This window comes from Balearica regulorum, chromosome 10, assembly GCF_011004875.1.
Source record: "Balearica regulorum gibbericeps isolate bBalReg1 chromosome 10, bBalReg1.pri, whole genome shotgun sequence".
In the NCBI taxonomy this organism is placed as follows: Eukaryota; Metazoa; Chordata; class Aves; order Gruiformes; family Gruidae; genus Balearica; species Balearica regulorum.
The window spans coordinates 24133608-24159233 of NC_046193.1; the positions used below are offsets into that span (position 1 = coordinate 24133608).

Consider the following 25626-nt stretch of genomic DNA (forward strand, 5'->3'; position numbering starts at 1 on the left):
TTTAACCAATAGGATTTTATTCTGTGGGTATCTCAACAAAAGAAACCTGAGGTACAGTACAGAAGTGTGGCTAAAAAAAAAAAAATAATCTTCAAATTATGGTTTGATTTATTGATGTTGGTTAAATGACCAAGTTTGAGATTATTGTAAAGCAGAAGACATATGCATTCCACTACTCCTTTTCAGCTTCAGGAAAGCACAGAGCCTTTCATACATCCAAGCACATTATTTTCAGGAAGCTCTAAGCACCATTCACTATACCCAGAAGGGCTAGCTAGCATGCTGTCATCTAATGCCAAAAACTCCAACAGCCCTTCCCCTCACTTGACATAAAGTGCTGGACTTTGAAGGGACAGAGTATTTGTCCCCCTTGCACAAAGGAGTTCACACCTCACCCCTCTGATAGCCTCCTCCTATTCCTACTCAAGTGCTTGAAGTCCACAGCACATCCAATTAAATTTGATCCCTAAACCAGAAAAGCAGGGTATAATTTCTACAGCATCAAGGAGTAGTATAAGGCACAGTACTTTGCCATGTTCTTTACCTTAAATTTAAGGGAATGTCCTTTAAGGCTGATTACCAACATATTGTAGCCTCCTAGTAAGAGTTACAGAGTGCTTATAAAATTGGATAATTGTTTCCCATGTTCATGTCCAGTTTAGATAAAATCAGTTCTCATCCGGTTCAAGAAACATTGCAAATCAGGTATAGTGATCACTTGCTGCTGCTGAACATTCACTCATGCATCACTGCTCGTTCTGCTGCCCCTCTGTAACGGCAGACACCCCTCCTTGGCCCTTGTTGACATCGCTGATACACGCCCACAGTCCATCTACTGATTCCTTCCATAGCGTCACCTCAAAAACAGATCAGGAGGAAGTTTCAGCCTTAACACATTCTCAGTTTCCTATTTCCTTGCAACCATCACATCACTAGTTTGGTGATAGTCTACAGTTACGGAAGCATCGCAGCATTGTTCTAGTGATCCAGTTGCTGCGTACTGAGTTATCACCCAGTGATAAAGGAGAGTATGTGAATTCTGTTAGTACCCTACAGAATAAAGTTAAACTGCATTTCCAATCTCCAGTAAGGACTAAGAATGCAGTGCAAGTAGTTTGCCAAAGGTTAGTGTCTGCCTTCCCTCTTGGTAAGTCAAAAGGAAAAAGTTTCCACCATTGCAGCAAAGGAGAATCTACAACAGTCTTAACTTAAACAGCAACAAGAGCCTGTCTCATCACTGCTCTTCTGAAAATACGGCATGCAGGAGCAAGAGTCAAGGCAGCAGTACTCACTTTATTGTCTCCTCCAGACACCGCAAGAATATTTGCGGTAATGGACCAACTCACATGCCAGACGACATCATTGAACTTGTGTAACAACTTTGGTGACCACGAGTTTCCAGAGGCATCATCACACGTCCAGATAAACACTCTGCCATCCTACAAGAGCAAGGAGACCGAGGTGGTTAGATCACTAGTTGTAACACAGAAAAAACAACCTTGATTGCACTTATGGCAACACTTCCAAATCACAGCCCCAACGTGAACCCTAGACGTGTTTACCTGTGTCTTTGCTCAACACAGCAAAGGGGCTATTTTCTTACTATAGCTATAAGCAAGACAGGAGTACAGCGCTCTGATGAGAAAAACTGCACAGAAAAGATGACTTGCAAACACCAGAGAAGAGCCTCCCAAAATAGACAGATATCAGCTAGATTTTTTTTCCCCCAGAACGAGATTTTGCTTTCCAGTCACATGACAGCAAGTTAGCAGCTTACCAAGTAGTCTTCTTGCTATTAGAAAAAAAAAAAAAAAGCATTTACAGAATTATTAGCAGCAAGGACACTACAGTCAATATGAAGATTGAGGACATCAGAGCTGATTAAAAATGCCAGTCATTAGAAAATGTATTTTTAGCTGGAAGTTCAGTGAATTTGATCCAGAGACACTAAAACATTACATTAGTTTGAAGGTCTTCCTCGTAGTGAGACCATGCTGCTCATGATTTTCAAAATAAAAGATGGTCTTTGGTACAGAACCACACACGCACAAACTTTCGTCCAGAAATGCTTCCACTGGGCTTCCAAGTTTGGGAGGAACAGAAATCAAAGGCTCTTATACCCAGACCCAGATATAGCAAAGGATTGCCCAGAAGGCCTGTTACAGCAGTTCTATCCTTACTACTCCTTTACTAGAGAAAAGGGGAAAGAAGTAAATGAAAGTGAGGGCATTGAGAGCCTGCCTCCATCACTCCAACAGAAGACTCACCTGTGAGCAGCTAGCAATGGTACTTGTTGGCAAACCTATGGACGGAGCCCAGGCTACATCTCGAACCCAGTCACTGTGAGCCTCCAGCTTCTGCTCTTCTTTCCACTGACCGTCTTCTTCCCTGAAAACACGGTTATACAGTCAAAAGGGTGGCAGCAGTAGCCAGTCATATTTCACCTGTTCTGGAAGGCTTTGTTTTTGTAGTCTTCAGACTCCTGGCTTATCATACAAATAATATATATATGCACACACACAAAAAGCATGAGTGTTCCTCACTCTTCTCCAAAAAGCTCTATGACTTAAACTGACAAAATCCCTTCCAGGGCACAGAAAGCAGCATAGGCAAAGAGTATCTGATCTTCAGTTACTGACAGAGATCTGTTGCTATCCAAGTGACAGAGGTAGTCAAAGACAATTAGAAAGCCACTTTCCAAGATAAGATGAAGCAGGACTGACACAAATTGCTATAACCATGTGAGATATTGTACGTCACTGTGTTGTTTGTTTTTAAAGCACTTCTCTAAAACGATAATTCAAAGATGAAAGCACAGAGGTACCAAAAACATTACTTGAGATACTAACAGGGACATTCAAAGACTATAAAGGCTATCAGGTTTTTTAAGTTCTTAAGTCTGGCAACAGAGCACTTACTTCCAGATCTTGACAAGGTTGTCACAGCCACCAGATGCAAATCTTTTGATGTAGTTTGGTTTTTGACCAGATGGTTGTTCTATAAGGCTTCCTGGTACAACAGCAGGAGCCCAGCTAACTGCATTACATCCAATCTATTTAATGAAAAAATATCATTATTAGAAGTGGCTTACTTTAAATAAAGAAATAAAAAGCTGCCGAGGGGGCAAAGCACACCTAGCATGCTCACTATTGGGGTGGGGAGGGCAGGAATAAGCCCATCTTAGGAAATTAGGGAGTCTTGCACGATGCTGGATGGATATCAGATGAATAAGAAATCCAGGTACAGCATAGTCTCAAGAGGGCACTTACTCAGAACACCTCAGGTAGCTAAGTAACCGTTTTATGTGCAAATATCTGAGATGATACGTAAACAGAGGGAATGGAGATATAAACTAAAAAGACACAAGACACGTGCAGTTGCTAAGATTTAGGAATGCAGGAGTAGAAGGAACGTGTGGGTCCAGAGCCCAGTTGCCTATTATTGAGAGCCACTGCCATTAGCTTATCAAGTTCTGCTTAAGCAAAAATCCCCACTATTTTGGAAAAAACGAGTCCTGCGGTTTTTCCAGCTTCAGTTTATTCACAGTCAGTTTGTACAGGTGTTCTTAGTACCAAAGCCATTTCCTACCAGGCAACTGCCAGCGCTGTGCTTAAGGTGATGCTTAACAAACAAGTATTATCAGTGCTGTTTAGTAACCTTCACATCTTGTTTTCTACTTCATATTAGTGACTACAAAGTATACCTTCCCACTCTGGATTAATTTAAAATACGTTATTCTTGATTCTGGAAAACGTTTCACACCATTTCACTGTATTTCTGTATTTATCTAGTCTACAAATTCTTTGAGGCATCATCTCGGTGCTTATCTGTAGCTCCAAGAACTCTGTGCTGCTCCAAGGGAACAACTTACCGTATGTGCATTGCTGATCTTTTTGACCTCCCACTGCCCATCACCCGTGTAGCTCAATAACGAAATGGCCCCGTCAGAGCTCCCGCAGGCCAGGATCAACCCATAGTCGTGTGGTGCCCAGCAGACAGAATTCACTGTGAAGGGTGAGACAGGCTCGATTACCACGCAGCGACTACCCAAAACTGAACAACCGATTCACTGACTAGTATTAGTGGAATAGTCACTAAAAGCAAGCAGCTTTGAAACCTACGAATAAGAAACTCAAGAATAAGAATCTCAGCATTCCTGAATTTCAGCAAAGCTAGTCAATTAACATTGTTTAATGAATGACAGAAAACTGTCTTTATCTTTGGCACCCTTTTAGAAGGGGCACACCGAGAAAGCACACTTAACGAGATCACAAAAACTGACTATCCCCTGCGACAGCAAAGGCTATTGCTGACTCCAGAACAAAAGCTGAATGGCAGGCGTAGTGTTTAAAGTCTAGATTAGTAACAAAACAAGGCTGGAGACTTCTCAGATCTGCATGTAGGAGGGCCAATCATCTGAACAAAACGATTTCCATTGTAAAACAAAATGCAGCATGCTAAAATCTACCTTTTTTCTTTCTTCCTGTAGTGGATACACTCAATGTTTCCCTCAAGAATTCAGGACCCTATTGTTTGTAAGCTGATTTATTTGTAAAACAGCTCCTATGCAAACATCCCCTGAATCAGGACAGGAGGTTATCCAGCAATACAACATTTCGTAAGTGTTCTGTTTATGCCAAGTAGACTCATGTCTCCCCATGAATGTATCCCTATCTTTTTGATAGGAGCTTTCTTCCATAACATGGATGGATTTATTCCAACCTTTCTGAATCCCTTCACATCCCCAGTCTCACTTCCCAGCTCCAGGCCCCACATACCTGAGGAATCATGCCCTGTGTACTCATATGTCTTTTCCCAAGTGCCATTTTCTTCCTTCCAAATAATAACCTTCCTGTCATAGGAACAGGATGCCAGGATATTTCCGTACATAGGATGAGCCCAGGCAACCTGCCACACGGGACCTTCATGCCTGCAAGAAATGATGTTATTTGGAAAACCTGAGAGAAACCCACTCCAGTTGCAGCTGTTTCACAGCCACCTTTATTGTAAATTGGTGTTCTGTAAGCGATTGATGCAGCAATATAAAGAACATGAGTAATGCCAAGATGAAAACCAGCATACAGGACTGTCAGACAAAGCCACTGCCATCGAAAACAATTCCCAACATTTATCCTTAAATTAGCAATTAAGATTGTGAGTTTACTTCTTGAAAGTTATAGGTGTCAAATATTCAATGAATGAAAAAGTCCCAGTGTTATTTCTAACTGTCCCCCCTTACAGCCCTGAAGAATTGTTTAGCAACAACCAGCCATAGCAATTTTTACCTTGGAGGAATCTACCATCCATCTTCTGTTACCAAAGGGCAAAATGACAAAACATTAAAGATTTCCACAAATTAAAATCTGCTGTTTACGACACTTTACCCTCTCAGGTCTGCGATGAGGATTTGCCCTCCATTCCGAACATCGAAGATTTTCACGGATCTGTCTGAAGAACAGGTGGCTAACCGAGTGCCATAGTAATCCATCTGAGCATCGTGCTGCAAGGCGATAGGAGAGCTGGTGTCAGCACGTGAGAGCCCTGCTTTGTTAACAAATCTTACTATGTTTTAAAAATAGCAGTACGAGTTGTGAACAGATGACAGAGTTCCAGCATGACAGGTTAAAAGGGATAGTTCCTAACAACCCCAACAAGCCACATAAGTCATTTATTTCCCCAATTGTTGTTTTCACTATCTATACCAGTGTTACACAGAAGTAGTCTAAGGGACTCAGCGCAGTAATGCACAGCGTTTTCAGGAGAGGACAGGAGATTAGTGCCACGGACTATACAGCCTTGACCAGTTATGTATTTTTGTTTCTTAATACATGAAGCGGGTGTAAGAACGCTGATGTCGCTTACTCATGTTTGAAACTTCATTATCTGACTGGGTTATTTTGAAGTTTTTCCTCCTACCCATACTTGTACATCTGCTCCCCAAAACATCCACATAAGGGACATCAGTTTCATCTTCCAAAGTTCTGTACCATTTAGGATATGCGTAGATGTTGTTTCATAGAAACAAGCCTAGGCATGAAAATTAAAGTTTGAAATCATCTCCCCTTCCCCCGGTACCTAACTTTTCCTGTCCACACAGTGTAAAACAGCACTATCAGAATTTCAGGCAGTATTCTCCATCTAATATCCCCTGCGCATCCCTTTACGCAGCCATGTACGTCGCGCTCTTCGCCCCTCACGGCACGGTGCCACGAAGCGGTTCCGTTAAGGCTGGCGGGAGCGCAGCGGGGGGTTGTACAACAGCAGCCCCCAGCACACTTACTATCATGTCCTCGTGAGAGGTGTCCACGGTGTTAATTACCGAGACCTGCGGGGGGAGGAGAGAGAAGAACCAGTACACCGCACGCCAACGCGCGGCCCACGGCGGAGAGCCCGCCCCTCGCTCCGCGGCCCCAAGCTCGCAGGCCGCTCCGGCGGAGGAGGCGCCTGGCCGGGGCTGCCATTAAGCAGCAGCCGGGCGCGTTACGCTTTGTGCCGTGGCCGGGTGCGGCGCGGGCTCCCCGGCCCGGGAGGCCGAACCCGGCTGCACTCGGGCCGGGCACCGGGAACGCCGCCGGTTCTGCCCCGTGCTGCCCCCCCCCCCCCCTGCTCCGACGGGCGCCGCGGGCAGGGCGGCCCGGAGCCCCTCTAGCAGCCGCTCTCCTTCCCTTCGCCCCCCCGCCCCGGGCCTACCATGGCGGCGGCAGACCCCGCGGTGCTCCCGGACGGCGACCTGCCCGGCCTGCTCCCCGGCCGCGCTCCTCAGACGTGGCACGACGGTCCCACACCCAAATGGCCCCGCCGCGGCGCGCGCCCCGCCCGCCCGCGCGCCGAGGTTCCGCCCGCGCGCCGGAGTTCCGGGGGCGCTGCTCGTGCCGGTGCCTCCGCGCCCGCCCGCCCCGCGCTCTGTGCGCCGCGGAGCCCCGCCGCAGCCTGCGGGCAGGGAACGCGCAGACCGGCCCTCGTGGCCGGCCCGGCCCTTCCCCGCGTGGGGGGTCCCTAAGCCGCCCCGGGCGCTCCCGCAGCGCAGGGACCCGGCATCGCCCCGCGGGGGGCCAGGGCGAAGCGCGGGCGGCTGCCGTGCCGTGCCGTGGAGCCGAGCCTCGTGCAGCGGGGAACGGCACCGGCCGAGCCCGGAGAAACGACCGGCCGCCGCCCGCAAGGCCTCCGTGCTGCCGCGCGCCCCGCCGGCAGGGGCCGCCCCAGCCGCGCGCCGCCGCCCCGCTCCCGGCCGCCGGGGGCCCTCGCGGCCGCCGCCCTCGGTCCCGGCCCGCCGCCTCGGGGGGGCGCCCGGCCGGCGGCGGCCCTGAGGGGAGCGGAGCGGAGCGGCGGCGGCGCGACCCGGCCCCTGCGCCCGCCGCCATCTTCCCGCGCAGCCCCGGCGCCGCCGCCGCCGCGATGGCCAGCGTCTCCTACCACATCTCCAGCCTGCTGGAGAAGATGACCTCCACGGACAAGGACTTCAGGTGCGGGGACCCCCGGCGCCGGACGGGCCGTGCGGGCGGCGGCCGCCCGGAGACGGCGCCTTGGGGCCCTGGGGGGGGGCTTCCCTTCCCACCGGGCGGGGGGTCCCTTCCCACGGAGAGAGGTCCCTTCCCACCCGGGAGGCCCCCTGCGGCAGGAGCCGGCACGGTGCCCTCGACCCTGCTGGGGGTAGAATCCACCCGCAGCCGTGCAGGACGTTTCTATGTCGGAAGAATTGATCCTTTTTAGTCACTGTATTAAAAGCCAACTGTGTTGTTCTGGCTGAGGGGGGGGGAGTGTAGAGAAGCAACAGCGCTCCCCGCCCCTGCCTAGGCTGCTGCATAATGGCAGTGAGCGAGCAAAGTGGAAGCGGGAATAAGAGTCTTGACAGCTGGACTTTAAAGTCTTATTTGTTCTGTAAACGAAGAGCATCGTAGCAAAAATGCTGAAATACTTGTTAGTTTGTTTTTCCACGAGGAGGTTAGATGGTCAGTGCATCAAAGGGTGTGAGAGGCACCGGTGAGCAGCCGTGTCGCCCGGGTGATGGACGCTGCAGATTCTGGCTGTGCTCAGGTTGGAAAATATGCCTCCCTAACAGGACTAAGATTTGTTTATTCTCTTTGTCAGCAGAAAAAGTTGACATCTTTTTAGGATGGGGCCCAGTGGCTCGATACTTAAGGCGCTCTGTAAAAAATTGTTCAAGCTATCAAGTATGAAAGATTTAACTCATGAGCATATTGTTCTCCCAATGTCAACCTGGAAGGTAACATTTGTGCCAGACTTGATATTTTGAGGTCTTTTAGACAAGAGGGGTTAGTAATATCCTAAAAGTAGGTTGATTTTTGCAGAGGCTGCTGATATTTTTCTGATGTTAAAATAGGTACTTTTTAAAGAAGTCAGCGATGCAGTAGTTGCACAAACAGTTTGTTCGAAGAATTTATGGTCAATACTCCAAACAAGATGTGCCCAACACAGAGCACGTGTCATGTTACAGAGGTATTCCAGGGCCGTTTCCTCCAGCACACGGTCAAATGTGAGCCCGCTGTCTCTTCAGTTGCACAGCCAGTTACCAGACCAGGTTTCATGTGCTTCCCTCTCATCAATGGATCCGTGTGCCAGTTCCCGAGGTCCTGTGGGCAGAACGGCAGTGGGTAGTGAGTCGAAAGCTGGGTGTGTTGCCGCAGAAGACTCTGCTCAGCCTGTGGCCATAATTGGTCATGTTTGTTCTACACGTGTAGAACTGCAAGTGCAGCTTAATAGCTCTCGCAGAATCAAAAATAGATTGCACATGAGAGGTAAATGAGAGGGAAGAGCTTCCCTGTGGTCCCTTTTAGACATCCATCCATCCATCCATCTATCCATCCATCCCTGTGCTGGGGCTGACATTAGAAAGCAGCTAATATATGATAACCACTCTTATATTTCTCAGAACCTCAGACTTCTATACAGCACCTTTTACACTTCCTGCTTCCAGGAAAATAGATGCTTTCCAGAACTTCTCAATATCCATTTTGACATTGTCCCTGTTAGAAAATTGTGTTGACTAACAGTCAGCTGGGAGTTTGTTTTTCCTTCTAAGCTGGAATGATAAATACTTGCTTGGTCTTGCTCATAGCAATCTAAATATAGCCTAGGAGACTTCTAAGGTATAGTTTGCATGGAGTCATGACTTAATTTTTCCTTTTTTAGCTTGATGTGCCTTCTCCCTGTGTGGGATCATACTGCCAGTGCTAAATAAGCCAGAAAGAACAGAGCCAGGTGCATTCTGAGACCCTAGACTGGTTTTCCTAGGCCAGGCAGTTGGTGGAAAAAATCCCACCATGATTTTTTCTAGCATAGTTAATCATCTTGATTTAGTCACTGAGAAAAAATACACAAGCTGGGTGCCAATTTTAGAGTTTTAGTTCACCCCATCCCTGTTATGTATTTTAAGGAGAAGAGAGAATGTATATTTCTCATTTTCACAGATTCCTTAGCTAAAGCTTTTGCACCAGCTACCTCTGTCCGAGTTTTCCACTTGTCAGATAGTAATAATTCTTTGTACCTTATTTTTCAGGACAGTGTTAAGGGTTGTAAGTTACTCTTTGAAAATGGGTTTTCATACAAGCACTAATTGTCAAGTTCCGTTGTCCAAAGCGATGCGAAGGAAATGCATTTGTGCCTGTATCTCAGCCAATCCACTTTTGCTCTATGTTCCTTCAGGTTTATGGCCACCAACGACCTGATGATGGAACTGCAGAAAGATTCAATAAAACTAGATGAAGACAGCGAGAAAAAAGTTGTGAAAATGCTTTTGAAATTGCTGGAGGACAAAAATGGGGAAGTACAGAACCTCGCTGTCAAGTGGTAAGCACCTCTGCAGTGATTGCCATAGTCCTTGGCAGTGACAAAGCTGCTGCAGGCGGCAGGGAGTGCCTTAGAGTGGAGCCTGGCCCTGCAGTGTTGGCACCTTACTCCAGCCTCACTTTGCAGGGGCTTCCCCTCTCGTGCCGGGCACAGCAGTTTCTTTCTCTGTTGATATTCAGGAAGGGTGAGCATACAGATGTCTTTGTAGATGATGTAGGTGATGTAGATAGATGTAGGTGATTTTGGAACTAGTTCAGTGTTGATATTATGAATCTTACCATATTAAAAGTAGCATGCCTAAGATTTTATTTCTTCAGAGAGAAGCCCAGTTTAAAATTTTGGTCATCAAGTTCCTCTCCTTTCTTGGGCTTTGAAATCCAGTGCTGAATTTCCCAGTGGTTCTGTCTTTGATAGAGACAGTACTAAACGTGTATAGCCCTTCAAAAATGGCATTTGAATTTCAGGTCCAAATCCTACCCTTCAAGGGCATTTTCATTAAAGTTTATAATGCACTTGGGTTTTTTTCCCTGCTTTGACTCCAAGTGCAGCCTGTACTGTTGCTTTGCCTTTGACTGTTTCAGTATTTTTTTAATCCAAATAAAAAAGGCAGAAGGCTCCTTTATTACTGAATCATCTGATGAAGTGATCCTACTGCTGACATGTTCTTTCCTGTCTCTTTCCCCCAGCATGTCTAAATGGGAGTGTTCATTCTAGAAATGAAATTGAATGGGTCAGTTCACGCACAGGGCTCCAGAAAGGTGGGCCATTTCAAGATGACTTTGGGTTCTTGTATTTTTTTCCTACTGTGGATCTTATCCATATTCCCTTCTTTTTAACTCTGTACTGCTTCTATCCCTGTACTTTCCCTGTGAGCTTTGGCTCTTTCTGATTCCCACTGTCCTGACTTTTTCTGGCCCTGTTCCTGTCTCTGCCTGCTTTGGGTTTTTTTTTTTTTTTAATTCTGTTTTTTAAAGCAAAGCCGTCGGGCACTGAACAAGCTACAAATATCTTTGCCTGTTTATCTATGGTTCCATACTTGTTATAATCTCTCGTTCATCATGAATGTGATAATTAGAAGGCCTCAAAATGGAACCAGTAATATTTTCTTTTCATACTTAAGGAGGTATTTATATAACAGCTAATGTCCAGTCAGTTATTCCCAGCCAGGTGGCAAGGATCGCTAAGGAGAAATGTGATGGTTGGAAGGACACTGGCAGTTGGATTAGGCCCAAGTGTGGATCTGTGCAGCCCACATCAGGATTCAGGAGTAAGTTAGGAAACTACTGAGAGGTCTTGCATTTGTTTTATCATCTAAAACTATGATGTTATTTCTTCAGAGGAAAGCTGAAATCACACTTCACACCCAAAAAACCTCACAAATTTGAAGTCCATGTGAAAACTTGCCCTGTTTCTGGTTCTGTGATTTTTTTAATTTATATTTTTTCAGTTTAGATGTGTTCCTCAGCTTCTCTGTGCCCTGCCTGTAAAATAGGGGTAACTATTGGTTCTTTCTGCATGTTGAGGTGTAAGCTTGAATGCTACTTGCATAAAGTCTTAGTATTTCTTTTCTAATTCTTGTATTTCAGGGTAGCTACTCAGACTCTAAACAGCTATTATTGTCCCGATTGTTGAATTTAGGAATAGTCTTATACAGAACAGGCTGCGTGTGAGTTTGCTGTGTGTACTCTGGCAGACGCTGCGCCTGTAGTGTTAGTTAAGCATGCTGCCTGTGGTGTGCCAGCAGGGAGACGGCTCCCTGCACATAGGTGTCCATACAGTTTGCATTACTGGAGCTATGCCGAAAGGAAGAGAGAAAAAGAAGACAGAAAATGCATTTTTGTACAAAGATTTTATAAACTGTGTCCAGCAATAAACGCTGTAGAGTGCTAGTACATGTCTTCTCATACAAGCTCTTAAGAAAATGTAAATCATCGAGGCCAATGTTTTGGCAGTCCTGCTCAGCTCCCACTGGCCAGGGACTTTAACCACTGACTGTCAGGAGCAGAACCTTTCCTGTGTGTAAACTTCAGTGAAAGAAGGGTATGTTGAAAGCCCTACGTATCTCTCTATCTCTTTTTGTACTCTGTAGGCAACTGGTAGCCTTTCCTTTTGAGCCGTATGGACATGTAGCACTGGTGATAGTCCCTAGGGATCACTGACTATGCCCTAGTATTATGCAGCACACAGAGCCAAAACCTCTAGTCCCTCTTTTCTGTATAACATGTGGGGGAAAAAAAAAAAAGAAGAAAAAACAAAACTCCAAAGAGGCAGAATAGTCCTTTCCTTCACTCCATTTTCTATTTTCACGTGGCTCTGTGGACAGCATCCTGAGAGAGGGGGGAAAGGAGAACTGTGAAACTGTTTAGGAACTGGTTATTTAAATATATTTTTGCTGTAGAACAGCAGCATCATTGTATTTTTAAAACTCTAGAACCCTGTTTAGAAAAATGGTTTTGCTGCACATGAATCACAAGGAGCTATTCAATTCTCATATGTTTTTTGAACCAAAAGGAAAAGATTTGTATTATTCAGTTTTGACTAGTCCCCACAAGAAAGGGAACAAGGAAGTACTGACTAACATTTTGTACCTGGCACAGAAACGGGAGCACAGCCACATCACTGCTACAGCAAGTAGCTGCTTCTCTGGAAGGGAAATAGGAAAGTACCTAAAGCATCTGTCAGGAATCTCTGTTCAGGCCCAAATCCTTCCAAATTAATTTCTAGATTTGGGCATGAAGAATTACCTGGTGATGTTAATCTGCAAGCTAGGGCCCCAGTTTTTCATCTGGGCAGGCGGTTCAGTGGGATAACCACAGGGCTTGGGTCTCTGCTGCTGGTGGGTCATGGTGCCATGGGCGAGCTCACTCAACCTGTAGAAAAGTGACGTGTTGTTAGGATTGAAATCAGGCTCACAGTATTTTCTGCAGATGTTCACTAAAACAAGAAGATGGAATTTTCTGTGCAGTATGATGGTTCCACTCGTCTCTGCTTCTCACAAAAATTCTAGCAACCAGATTTGCTGTCTGTGAAACAGCAATTTCTTAGTAAGGGATACAGGATGTTCATGGGAAACAAATGCAGTTTCAATTCATTAGCTTAATTCAAAGAGTTAAGTGCAGCTGATTAGGGAGGGAAAGCAGTAACATGTGACTTGCTGAAATACCATTAATACTTTACATTTTAGCTAGTTACCTTGTAAAGATGCGGAAATAAATAGTTGCAAACAAATGCTGACAATCTATCTAGGCACAATTTTGAATACAAACTTATCAGCAGGAAACATAGGTTGTTAATAGAAAGTTTTTCTAATAATAATAATTTTTAAAAAGTGCAGGGGAAAGGCAGCAGTCTTCCTTCCGTAGTAATTCTGAGCCTTGGCTCAAGTAGAGGTTTTCACACACACACAGAGGCAGTAGGTAGCTAATTGCTTGTGAAAATCTATTTGGGATTTCCTCCTGAAAGTCAGTTTTTGATGGTTGGGTTGGTTTTGTTTGGTTTTTTTTCCAAAACCTGACTGTAACTTTTACCATTACTCTGTGTAACATGGTTGCTTTGATTCAAATTCATCTTATAATTTCTGAGCTGCTCCTTCCAGTAAGATCTTAACTGGCCTCATGTTTGCATGTGAAATGTCCTCCTACAAATCTGATGTGAAATCCACTGAAGTCTGATATAGAGTTAACTGAGGCAACAATGCAGGGTACGTAAACCTGGGGACACGACGTGCTGCAGGATATCGGTACTTGATACTGATGTTTTGGTAATATTTGCACTTGGGGCTGAGCTGCCTTTAAGGAGGAGTGAGCCTGAGCATCCCTTTTGATGGTGGAAGGCATCCCTCTTCCTCTCCATTCTGACTGGCTTCTCCTCCCATAGTCTGGGCCCGCTGGTTGGCAAAGTGAAGGAGTACCAGGTGGAAACCATCGTGGATACGCTGTGTACAAACATGTTATCGGACAAGGAACAGCTGCGGGATATCTCCAGCATTGGACTGAAAACAGTCATCTCCGAGCTGCCCCCAGCTTCTACAGGTAAAATGTCTGTCCCTGTTTGTGAGACTGAGGCAATAGGCAATCACAGCCTTTGGGAAACAGAGGAAAATGTGTAGTTCAGAGCCTAGAAGTTATCAGATTCCTGATTCACCGGCTAGAGGACAACTAATGAAATAAGTAGGAGAGAGAGTAGAAGCTGAGACACCAGTATGATTAAAGATGGGATGAAATGAAAACTTGAGCTAGTCACCCTGAGAATACTCAAGTCTGAAACTGCATCTGAGTTCTTGGAGAAATCTGGTTTTGTTTACGGCAATCATAAAGCATTCGCTGTGCATCAAGATACTGCAGTTTGGGCAGTCTGGCAGGGCCGGTCTCCATGTCAGCAATGCCACTGCCCTCTGCGATCTCAGCACTGCACCACCTCCTGTCCGGCTGGACCGAGTCATCCGACTGCCACAGCTACCCTGGCTGCTTCTCCTGCATTTGGAACTACGTGTCCCAACAGTGCAGCAGCTATTCAGGAGATACCCGAGGCTCCTGGAGATAAGTTTCCTCTGCAGCCATCTCATGTATCTGTTGTTCCTTCATGGTGGGTGGCTGTGGCAGCGCTGCCAGGCTGCTGGATTTTAGACTGGGAGGAGAACTAGAATTAGTACGTAAATATGTACTAGTTTCTGCAAAATGCGAAGCTCTTGTGAGCCATTCTTTATTTAACGTACACAACATGAACTAAAACTAGTTTAGAGTGGCAACAGATAAGGGCTGGGATTGACACTGTGTGGGTAGAAGGCAGCAAAAGCACTGTGGGTTTGCTGCAAAATGGGGAGGTTGGACATCTCCCCCCCGTGCTTCCTTCACCCTATGCCCTGCTCCGTGTGGTTGCTGGTGCTGTCTGGAGCAAAGGGAAGGTTTGAAATAATAGTTCAAGAAACAGCGTGTGCCTGAGGCAGGCTGCTTTCTCAGTGTTGTACAGCAGTTAATGACGCTCCCAGGGTGTTCCACTTCTGCTTTGTCTCTGTTGCATCACGGAGGCTGTTCAGAATGGCATGGGAGGCAATTGAAAGTTTTGTGGAATTTGAAGCTGCTTATGCTTTGCACTGAACCGATGGGGGGAAAACCCACAACAAAAGTCAGTGTTGGGACCGGCACACCCCAGCGTGAAGACTAAACTGGTATCTAGACTGTTGATCTGGACTGTAGGAGATTGAGGTTCTAGACTGCGGTTGTAATCTCAACATGTTCTTGAACCTGGGTTATATATTATTTTGAGACAGATTTATCTAGTTTTACCCTTAAATTTCATCATGGAGCTGAGAAACAGTTTCTGTCAAGACTGCTCGTCCTATCAAGGAAACCTCAGTTTGTTGAAACTGAACGTTTTCAAGTTAAAAACGGGGAAAAAACATGCCAGAAACTTTCCACCCAGCTCTACTCCCTGCATTGCATGGGCCTGGGAGCTGCCTGTGAGACAGCCAGGGTGTTTTAGGGTAAAAGACACTCTCTGAGAAGAGAAGCTTCTTGCAAATAGTTAATGCATCATACTGCGGGGATGCCTTGCTGTTTGCAGTGTGTATCTGCCATCTCATTTGCTAGTTGACTGCTGTTCTGGTTAGGTTTCCTGGTGGTGATTCCTTTTTTTAATGCAGGAGGCATTGAATGGTTCTTAGCAGTAAAAAAGACTTCTTTTTAACTTACAGTGGGGAAAAAATCTCTCTCTTGCAGGCTCCACCATGACAGCAAATGTGTGCAAAAAGATCACAGCCCAGCTGACAGGAGCCATTGGCAAGCAGGAGGATGTATCTGTGCAGCTGGAGGCTCTTGACATCCTGTCAGATATGCTCAGCAGGTACCAAAGGATTTCCTTCTGGCAGCTATGTACAGCAGGGGGCTGCGTGTGTGTTTGCTTTTGATTTCTGCATTTCCCTAATCCTACTACGAGGGTGTAAAATAAAGGATTTGGGTTGGCTGCCACTGGGGAATATCTCAGCAGAGCAGATTCCCCAGCAGGGATGAGAGATGACACGCTGAGCCTTTCTGTGCTTGGGAATAGCAGTAACATTGGTGATGGATCCCACAGAGGCTCAGTTCAAACAAGTGTAGGGAGGGAGACAGCAAAGCAGGGAAGTTTATTTTAGCCTTGTGATCTGATCACACATGCATTTTTTTTTTTTCCTGGCTGCCTCTTTCTCTTGTTACATAAGTCAGAGTGACAGTGTCATATGTCAGCTGCATGCAAGAAATTTTTGACAGACCCCCAGGTCATCCAGAAGGACACAGTCAAAATCAAACTCCTCCACGATGGAGACAAATAACCCCTCCCTGTGCTTTACAGAACAAGTCGGTGTTCAGACCAAAATGCCAGACACACCCTTTTCCTCTGCCTCCCCACAACATGCATGAAGTCTTCATAGCTGAAGGATTTTTACCGTTTTTTTTGCTGGCAAGAGGGCTTTTTCTCTGAGGCTTTGACTTTCAACTTCTGCCTTGTTCTGTTGATTGCAGGCTAGGGGGAACACTGTACTCTTTCCATTCCTCCATCCTGAACTGCCTCCTACCCCAGCTGACAAGCCCCAGGCTGGCAGTACGTAAAAGGGCCATCATTGCCTTGGGTCATCTTGTCTTGACCTGCAGCGGAAACATCTTCTCGGAGCTCACAGAGCATCTGCTTGCTGAGCTGAAGAAGAATGAGTCTACTTCTACTACGAGGACGTACATTCAATGTGTCGCTGGCATCAGTAGGCAGGCTGGACACCGCATAGGTAGGACGAGTAGCTTGAAATGACGGTGGGAAACCTGCATGCATTTTAGAGCAGCTCCTTTTAGTGGTAAAAGAAGCGCGCTCACTCTGTTCCTAACATATTAGTGGCTTGTGCTTTGTGATTCCCTCTGTGGTCCTGACCTGGCTCTCTGATCTCCACTTGGAAGGGAGGAGACACCAGAGTAACTCTCTGGCTGCCCTTCTGTAGTGATTTCATCTCAAGGTCTTGCAGCGCTTCCCTGGTCTGAATTAACACCTCTGTGAATTAGGTCAGTGGATTCACCCCATTTTAAATGAGAGGAGAAATGGAGGGCAGTGTATTGTGTTACTTCTCTAAAAGATCTGCCAGAGCTGAGATCAGGTCCTAGAAGATCTCTAATCACAGCTCTTTCCATGACTGGAGTGCCAACAAAGGGCTGAAAACTGGGAGCAGGGGTCTGCTGAAAATCCCTGCAAGGCTGGTCTCTGGTGGGCTGCTGGCTCCTTGCCCGTGGGGGCCAGGGGAGGAATGCCCTGCCAGGCACACGAAGGAAGTGGCAGATGGCTGAGCTGTTAGCCACCCGGATGAATGAAGGCTGGAACGATTTCTCACTGCTGCTTACTTTGTCCTTCCCAGGAGAACATCTGGAGAAGATAATTCCTCTCATCGTTCAGTACTGTAATGTGGAAGATGATGAGCTGAGAGAGTACTGCTTTCAGGCCTTCGAGTCTTTTGTGAGAAGGTGTGTGCCCTTGAGGAACAACTGTGCACCATCCTGTGCATCAGTGTCCCCCTGGTGTAAATATCTATACGTTCAGCATCCAGGGTTGAGTACCATCCTACACGTGTTCCTGTGATTTCAGTGCACAGATGAAATCACTTCTTTGTAAGCAGAGTTGGGCTTGAGTTATGAGCTATTTTACCTCAACATGTGAGAGTGTGTTTCTGTATTGGTTTTGCAGGAGCGAGAGTTTTCCTTGTCCTTGGAGGATTCCTCAGCAAGAGGGAACTGCCTGGCTCCTGGGCATGGAGGGAGTGGGAGGCAGGAAGGGGGCTCAGGCAGAAGAGCTGCTGAACTGCAGCTCTCCTGTTGTTTGGTCAAATGTTTACTGCTTTCCTTGGAAAAGGAGCCCTGCAGAGCTGCTCAGGTTTTCTCCATGAAGGGAGGATTCAACCAGGTGGTGAAGGCAATTTTTTTTTTCCCCATATACTAATCATTGCATCCTCCCTAGGGGAATGTGGTCTTGCTTCGTGCACAGCAGGAAGGAGCAACTCCGATTTAACTTACGTTAACAAAATGTTCATATAGTTTGTGAAGCATTTTGGGATCCTTCTGAGATTAATTATATTATTTGGATATTTAAAATAGCTTAGTTTTTAATTTTTAACCCTTAGGATTTTTATTTGTCGTGCTAGGTGCCCAAAGGAAATTGACCCTCACATCCCTGGTGTGATGCGGTTATGTTTGAAGTACATCACCTTTGACCCAAACTACAACTATGATAATGAGGAGGAGGAAGAGGAAGAGATGATGGAAACCGAAAATGGGGAGGATGAAGAGCAAGGTGCCTGCTTGTGAGGATGACTGTGCTCAGCAGAACACTGGGTTAACATTTCTCCCCTTCTGCTTTCTTGCCATCTGTGAACGTTACTTTTTGCTTCAAGACAGTCAGTTCTTTTAAATGGGTTATTTTAATTTACCAATGGTAATAACATAGCTTTATGTGCAAAGTTCCAGCAGTAATTCTGAGTTTGTAAGCTTTATTTTTTTCTGACAAGGTCCTCAGATCTCTGCCTGCCTTAGGCGACAGTGAAAACACTGAAATGTGAACTCTGAGCTAGCTTAGTGGAGAGCTAGACAGAGGAAGCACTGTTTTTCCTCTGCCTGCTGACTGCGGGAGTTTCTTAGAGCACATCCAGCAAGCAGCCAGGCTTAATGCCTGGAAATTCTGAGGAGCAGCTGCTCTGCCATCCTGAGAAGCGCTCAGGATCCTTGTTGGAAACACTCCCTTGTGTTCCCAACGGTGCTGGTGCAGCTTGCAGCCTGCCAGGCAGACCTTGGACTCCTGCTCCAAGCCGTTGACTCGATGTGCATGGGTTGCTCTTCAGGGGGAGGCATGAACGCTGCTGTTCTTGCCTGCTTTCTGGCTTGTCCAAACTTCAAGTGGTGACACCAAGTGTTTGAACACAGCTGTAACACAGGTTCCTGTCTGTCCTCATAGTTTAGCTCTAGTAGGCTTAGGCTTGTGTGAGAGAGATTGCTCCTTGTGGAGTCCTGAACAATGGTATTTCTTGAAAAAAAAAGATGTTACAGGCAGATCTAGAAATTGCAGTTAGTTACCCTCTTGCTGCATCTCCTGGGGTGTAAGACAGTGGTACCTTTTTTAACCAGGCAGCTAGCCAGCATTTGTAGCTTACTCTGGTTAGAAAAGGAATCAGAAGTCTTTGATGTGGTCTGACCTATTTACTGGACTGGAGCAACTCCTGTTTTCCCTGGTCACAGGGGAGGTCAGGCAAGCAAGCAGCCCTTCCAGGCTGTGGCAGCCAGCACCCCTGCAGGGTGTGTCAGAACCATGCTGCTTTGTCAGGCTGCAGCTTTTTCTTGGTTTCTGCGTTGCTTCCTCTTATCTTTCCGTCTGTTTTCCACACGTGCACGCTGTTCCCGAGCACAACAGCCAGCCAAGGCTCGTCTTTGCAGTCACCTGGAGGCTGCAGAGCCTGTACTTCTGCACATGTGCCCCTCTTTGCCAGTCTAGTTGCCTTTTTTTTTTTTTTTTTTTTTTGTAGGAAGAGGTATATGCTTAACTGCTATTTTAAATGAAAGCCTGCAATTTTGATGTAACAGTTTCAGGGCAACTTAACTCATCCTACAGAAGAGACCAAGTCCTGAACACTTCAGAGTGCCACCACTAAAAACATCTTAGTCAGTGAAAGCAATATGATACTGTCTTCAAAGGAGGCCTTTCATTTATTTTCTGAATCGTGTTGACTTTGGTGGATGCTGAGCCTTGGTCAGATAGGAGGGATGTCTTTAATGTCTGTTAGCTGTAGACAACATTTCATTATGTCTCTATTTATAGTTGCATATAGTGTGGCAGCTAAGAGCAAAAGTTAGAACAAGTTCCTTGGAAGAAACGCAGTTTTGTTTACTTTCATACTAATTGGGGTAAGATCCTGGCCGGCTTCCTGCAGAATACGTCAAATGTTCTGTCAATAACATAGTAAATTGTTACGCTGTTTTGTGCCATTCAGGAATTGCCAAGACAAGTATTTACATATTTCTGGCTTTAAAATCTGGAAACCTCATTCTCCCTTCAAAACAAATGCCTTGATGCCTGAGCTGAAGCAGCCAGTAAGGGTAGTAACATTAAGTTTTATTCTCAGTCAGCTCTTACTTGGAACAGAAGAATCTGATGTAGGGCAGCCCTGGGCCATATTGGCTGGTAACGATGTCTATAGGGACAGGCTATTCGGGGCAATTTCCTGTTCCCAGATATGTGACAAACTGGCATCTGTTTGTCTGGTCAGCTGGAGAGGGAAGCTCTGAGGATCAAGTGATCCTCCGGTTTTCTCATAATGTTGCACCTTGTTTTCCCTTGTCTTCTTTCCAGAAAGTGATGATGAGTACAGCGACGATGATGACATCAGCTGGAAAGTCCGCAGGTCTGCAGCGAAGTGCCTGGAGGCCATTGTCAGCAGCAGGCATGATCTCCTGCCGGACTTCTACAAAACTCTTTCTCCGGTCCTGATAAGCAGATTCAAAGAGAGGGAGGAGAACGTCAAAGCTGACATCTTCAGCGCTTACATCTCCTTGCTGAAGCAAACGCTGCCCATCCAGAGCTGGCTGCATGCTTCAGATGCCTCTGGCAAGGATGACGTTCCCCTGACAATGCTTCGGAACCAGGTGTGTGAGGAGGTGCAGGCTGGGTTAAATCAGAAAGCAATGAAGAGAAGGAGGTACCGTGCCACCGATGAATATGCCTGGTAATTAAGCTTGAGAACGTAGCTAGCTGCAGGAGCCCTTAGGACCAAATCCTGAGGCTGACCGTTTCTGTTTGTCTCCTGCCCATCCCGGGGAGAGAGCGCTGAGCCAGTGCAGGAGCAGTGGGGTACAACCTGCATTGCCCCCCTCCCGCCTCTGGCATGCGTGTGCAGACTGTGGGAGACGGGTTAGCCTTTGGGCGTAGTGTCAGTCTGTTGCCTTACAGTTACACCAGCTGCTGTGCAGGAAACTCATTGAATAAATCGTGGTGGAACTGTTCCAGAGTAAGCCACTGGGAGCTCAGTAAGGTTTGGATCTGGTCAGTAGGTGTACGAGAGCATGAAACTTGGTTCATTATGGGAGAACAGCCAGTGGCTTCCAGGGTAGCTTGCTATGGTTGTGCAGAGAGTCTGCACGTCACTGCTGATCAAACAATAGTGAAAGCAATTTTTCTGACGCACTGCTTTAATTCAGAAATATGCTGGAGTAGAGTCAGAATAATTTAGCCACACATGCTGATCAGGACTCTGCCTAGCCCAGGATCCTTGCTAACGCTGAGGTCCACACATGGTGTTTCAGAAGAAGACAAAAGGAATGTTGGAAATAACCATGTTGTTAGAGAATAGCATGACCACGAGAGCAGCTTTTTCTGGCAGATGCTGCTACTGACTGGTGAGTCCTTGAGGCAGGAGGGTTAAAATCCCTGCCAAAATGTAATTACATCACTGATTAATCATGTTATGTGTATGAGATATCTATTTAAATAACTTGCACCTCAGCCCTGTGATTTGTGTTTTGATTTCACTGAAACACTGGCAGGGTGTCCAAGTTTAAATATGGTGATGGGGCTAGGTCCTTAAACAGCAGACTGGGAAGGAATCGTAGATCTCTAAGCTTCTTCAGCAGTGGGTCCTGGTCTGATCATTTTGTTGTGTTTCTTTAAGCTTCTGTGTTAGGGGATAACCCTGACTTCAGGAAGGGCTGCTTAGGAGTCTGTTTGTAGCGTACGGAAAAGAAGAATAACGTGCCCTCCCGCTCTATCTTTTCTTCATGTGCACTGTCCTGCAATCTACCCCAAGTCGGTTCCCCTGGTGAATGAGTGCGCTGTTTCTTGCTGTCCCCCCATTAGTTCTCTTGCTGTACTGTTGGAGCCTCTGGCTCAGCTGAGCGAACTGCTTTGGTGGCACAGCTCTGGGCCCTCAAAGCAGCGATGACTGGTGTGTTTCTTTCTGTTTTTCTTTTCCAAACTGCAGGTCCCCAACATCGTCAAGGCCTTGCACAAGCAGCTCAAAGAAAAGAGCATCAAATCAAGACAGGGTTGTTTCAGCCTCCTGACAGAACTGGCCAATGTTCTTCCCGGTTGCCTGGCAGATCACATCCCTGCGCTCGTCCCTGGTAAACTTGTCCGTGGCCTGGGGGAGAAGGAGCTGAGTTGGCTCGATCCATTCCTAACATGTGTGCTCTTTGCCTGCGTGATCCAGTTTTATTCCTGCGTAGTATTCTGCTCACTGTCAGGACGTACACATCAAACTCTGCTCTGTGTTGATGTGCTAAACAGCTCCCAGATCAATCCTGGCTTCTGTCTGCCACTGAAAGCCAGGATAAGAACATCAAGTTCATTTCCACAGTCCCTGGAAGAGATGCTTTTGGGAGAGCCAATTCCAGCCTCCTTTGAAACCAGCTGGAATTATGCTGTTAGCCTGCTGAGATCAGTAACATGAGTGACATTTTCTTTTACAAAATGCAGTGGCATTTTAAAAAATTATTTATATTGACTGATTATTTAATTTGCACCGCCACATTTTTCTCTTTCCTGCCTGTAGGTTCACAAAGCATCCCACTGCTGAAAGGCTCAGAATACTACAGTCCTGCCTTTGCTTTTAGTGTGACTATAGTAAACATAAAAAAAGTCTCCTGTGATTGTCCCTGGGCCAGATCCACGCACCTCTTACAAACAAATAGGTTGGAAATAAGCATTCAAACCAAGAGTCAGGCATGAGTTCGGGGGTGGCAAGCAGTATTGTTGTAAAAGTTTCTCATTAAGTCTTCTGAGACACAAATATGTGCCCAGAACTTGGAAGTACCTCTCTTCTGCAAGGCAGTCCATCTTTAGTGGTCCACAGTTATGTTCCAAACAATACTAACAGAAGTTGTAAAACTAGATAAACATAGAGCCCCTGCTGCTGCTTTTTTTTCTTCTTTTTTCTTTTTTTTTATTTTTTCTTTTTTTTTCTTCTTTTTTCTTTCTTCTTTCTTTTTTCTTCTTTTTTCTTCTTTCTTTTTTCTTCTTCTTCTTCTTTTTTTCTTCTTCTTCTTCTTTTTTTCTTCTTCTTCTTCTTTTTTTCTTCTTCTTCTTCTTTTTTCTTCTTCTTCTTCTTTTTTTCTTCTTCTTCTTCTTTTTTTCTTCTTTTTTTCTTCTTCTTCTTTTTTTCTTCTTCTTCTTTTTTTCTTCTTCTTTTTCTTTTTTTTTTTAAGATTTCTGAGAGAAGAATGAAGGAAAAACTCATGATGTGGCATTCCTGCTGCTGGGAGTGCCTGTTGTTGAGACTAGGCTTTCCTAGTCTTAATTTCATGCTGTTTTGTCATACTTACCCACACTTGACTAACCATCCCTTCCTGCCTCAGCCCAGGCTGACTTTTCCAATTAACTTTTTAAACAGTTTCTGTAGCCAGCCAGCCAGCCAGGACTGCACCAAAGGCCAGTTATGTCTGAATTGCCAGTTCCTGGAAAGCAGGAGGACAGCAAGGAGAGAGCTCTCTCTAATAGCATGTATCATCTGGGTGGGGAGAGGAAATAAGGAAAACTGACTCCAATTGTTTCCTGCTTTGAGGGGGCAGGGGGTGTGATAAAAACCACTTGATGAAGTAAGGCAGCAGTCATTCTTGTCTCTTCTGCACAGGTATTGTTTTCTCCTTGGCCGATAAATCCAGCTCCTCCAACATGAGGATTGATGCGCTGTCTTTCCTTCATGTTCTTCTTTGCAACCATCAGCCGGAGGTATTTCATCCTCATATCAAAAGCCTGCTGCCTCCTGTGGTGACCTGTATTGGAGACCCCTTTTATAAGATCACTTCAGAAGCTCTGCTGGTTACTCAGCAACTTGTGAAAGTCATCAGGCCTTTGGACAAATCTTGCACTTTTGATGCCAAGCCCTATGTGAAGGACCTTTTCCTTGGTACTCTGAAGCGACTGAAGGCAGCTGACATCGACCAGGAAGTGAAAGAGCGTGCTATCTCCTCCATGGGACAAATTATTTACAATCTGGGAGACCACTTAAGCACTGATCTCCAGCCAACCTTGAAGATATTTCTGGAGAGGCTCAAAAATGAAATCACCAGATTGACAACAGTCAAAGCCTTAACCTCAATTGCTAGTTCTCCACTTAAAATAGATTTGAGACCCATTCTAGGGGAAGGTTTCCCCATTCTAGCTTCCTTCTTGAGAAAGAATCAACGTGCCTTGAAACTGAGCACTCTGACTGCTCTGGACATCCTGGTGAAGAACTACAGTGACAGCCTCAAGCCCGCCATGATAGAGTCTGTTCTAACGGAGCTCCCTGCCTTAATTACCGAGAATGACATGCATGTTTCCCAGGTGGCTATCATGTTCCTTACTACTTTGGCTAAGGTTTATCCATCCTGCATCTCTAAGATCAGTGGTTCAGTTCTTGCGGAAATCTTTCAGCTTGTCCACTCGCCTTTGCTTCAGGGAGGGGCACTGAACGCGATCATAGACTTCTTCCAGGCTCTGGTTCTGACGAAGACGGCCACCATGGGTTACTCAGAGCTGATGAAGCAGCTGACTGCACCTATCTACTCCTCGGGCTCAGCCGGGGCATCAGTGACGTTACACAAACAGGCGTATTGCTCTGCCGCAAAGTGTGTGGCAGGCCTTTCCTCAGCCTGCCCGAAGGAAGCCCCTACAACAGTGAACCAGTTTATCCAGGATGTGAAAAACCCCAAGTCCAGCTCTGCTGTTAAAGTGCTAGCTTTCCTTTCGCTGGCAGAGATGGGGCGCACCACAAACCTCAGTGCTCAGAGGGAGCTCAAAACCGTCATCCTGGAAGCATTCTCTTCCCCCAGCGAGGAGGTGAAATCTGCTGCTTCCTACGCGCTGGGGAACATCAGTGTTGGGAATCTGAAAGAGTATCTTCCCTTCATGCTGAAAGAGATTGGGAGCCAGCCCAAGAGACAGTACCTCCTGCTGCACTCTCTAAAAGAAGTCATCAGCTCCTCCCCAGCAGATGGCCTCAAACCTTACGTGGAGGATATTTGGGCTCTGCTTTTCAAGCACTGTGAGTGCACAGAGGAAGGGACGCGCAATGTGGTGGCCGAGTGCTTGGGGAAGCTGACGTTGGTGAATCCTTCCGAGCTGCTGCCCCTCTTGAAAAAACAGCTGTCATCAGGTACTGGGAAGGGCAGTGGTGAGGGTGGGGAAATGCCTTTTGCTGGAAAGTCTTCATGTGAACTGCTGGTGGGTACAACAGGGAGCAAAGCCAGTCTGCAGGGGCAAGAAGAAACAAGGGATCTCTGCAAAGGGGGATCTGAGGAGCGCTGGCTTGTATGGAGGGCAGGAGGGTGTTAGGAACAGGGACAACATGTGGAGGTTGTGCTGGGGCAGGATTTAACAAGGAAGTTGTTAAGACAAATCCTCTGTCCTTTTATCTCTTGAATGCGTGTGTAATGTGACCAGGAGTAGAATACGCACTTCAAAATGACAGCAATGATTTTGTCTCTTGATCTTCCGCTGTTTTTTTCTTTCCATCTTCATCGCAGGCTCTCCACATGCCCGGAGCACGGTGGTAACTGCAGTCAAATTCACAATTGCAGACCAGCCTCAGCCTATTGATGCTCTTCTGAAAGGCTGCATAGGTAGGCTAGTGCAGATAGCAGGGGAGCTGGGAATGTGAGACGTGTTAGGCAGCATTAGCAGCTCAGGGATTTTTCACACCTATGTGAACCTCATCTAATCCAGTTAGTTTTTTACCTGTGTTTCTACGCTTTTGGGGTTACAGAGCAAGTGTCTCACACGAGTCCTCGTTAGATGCTCTGGGGCATGTGCCATTGGTGACAGAGTTTTTTACAGAGCATAAGTTCCATCTGT

General features: G+C 46.2%; 2 protein-coding genes across 5 annotated transcripts in view; one reads left to right on the forward strand and one right to left on the reverse strand.

The window, feature by feature from the left end:
• SEC13 (SEC13 homolog, nuclear pore and COPII component) lies at positions 1-6830 on the reverse strand. Its single transcript, XM_075762545.1, has 9 exons — positions 6691-6830; positions 6281-6325; positions 5385-5500; positions 4779-4930; positions 3872-4005; positions 2919-3052; positions 2268-2388; positions 1293-1439; positions 1-857 (listed from the first exon to the last, which is right to left on the reverse strand). The coding sequence occupies exons 1-9, from the start codon at positions 6691-6693 to the stop codon at positions 747-749; spliced, it is 963 nt and encodes a 320-aa protein (XP_075618660.1). The 5' UTR covers positions 6694-6830; the 3' UTR covers positions 1-746.
• The window catches only part of LOC104635765 (cullin-associated NEDD8-dissociated protein 1-like), a 22136-nt gene continuing 3312 nt past the window's right edge, over positions 6803-25626 (forward strand). Inside the window, exons 1-11 of one of the 4 annotated variants that reach the window (XM_075762541.1) lie at positions 6803-7463; positions 9664-9807; positions 13684-13838; positions 15525-15648; positions 16305-16561; positions 17177-17282; positions 17957-18105; positions 20152-20444; positions 21776-21917; positions 23423-24928; positions 25299-25394. In XM_075762541.1, coding sequence (XP_075618656.1) covers positions 7396-7463; positions 9664-9807; positions 13684-13838; positions 15525-15648; positions 16305-16561; positions 17177-17282; positions 17957-18105; positions 20152-20444; positions 21776-21917; positions 23423-24928; positions 25299-25394 — 3040 coding nt within the window. In that variant the 5' untranslated portion in view covers positions 6803-7395. Of the gene's footprint in view, positions 7464-9663; positions 9808-10493; positions 10566-13683; positions 13839-15524; positions 15649-16304; positions 16562-17176; positions 17283-17956; positions 18106-20151; positions 20445-21775; positions 21918-23422; positions 24929-25298; positions 25395-25626 lie in introns of those variants that run through there. The other 3 variants (XR_012837081.1, XM_075762542.1, XM_075762544.1) reach the window with 3 other exon arrangements.

What these genes read in the sequence shown, in the direction of transcription:
- SEC13 (XM_075762545.1), bottom strand. An exon ending in AACCTTGTCAAGATCTGGAA is followed by an intron (nt 2,389 to 2,918) that starts GTAAGTGCTCTG and finishes CCGTGTTTTCAG; the next exon opens with GGAAGAAGACGGTCAGTGGA. An exon ending in TGTCTGGAGGAGACAATAAA is followed by an intron (nt 858 to 1,292) that starts GTGAGTACTGCT and finishes TCTGTTTTTGAG; the next exon opens with GTGACGCTATGGAAGGAATC.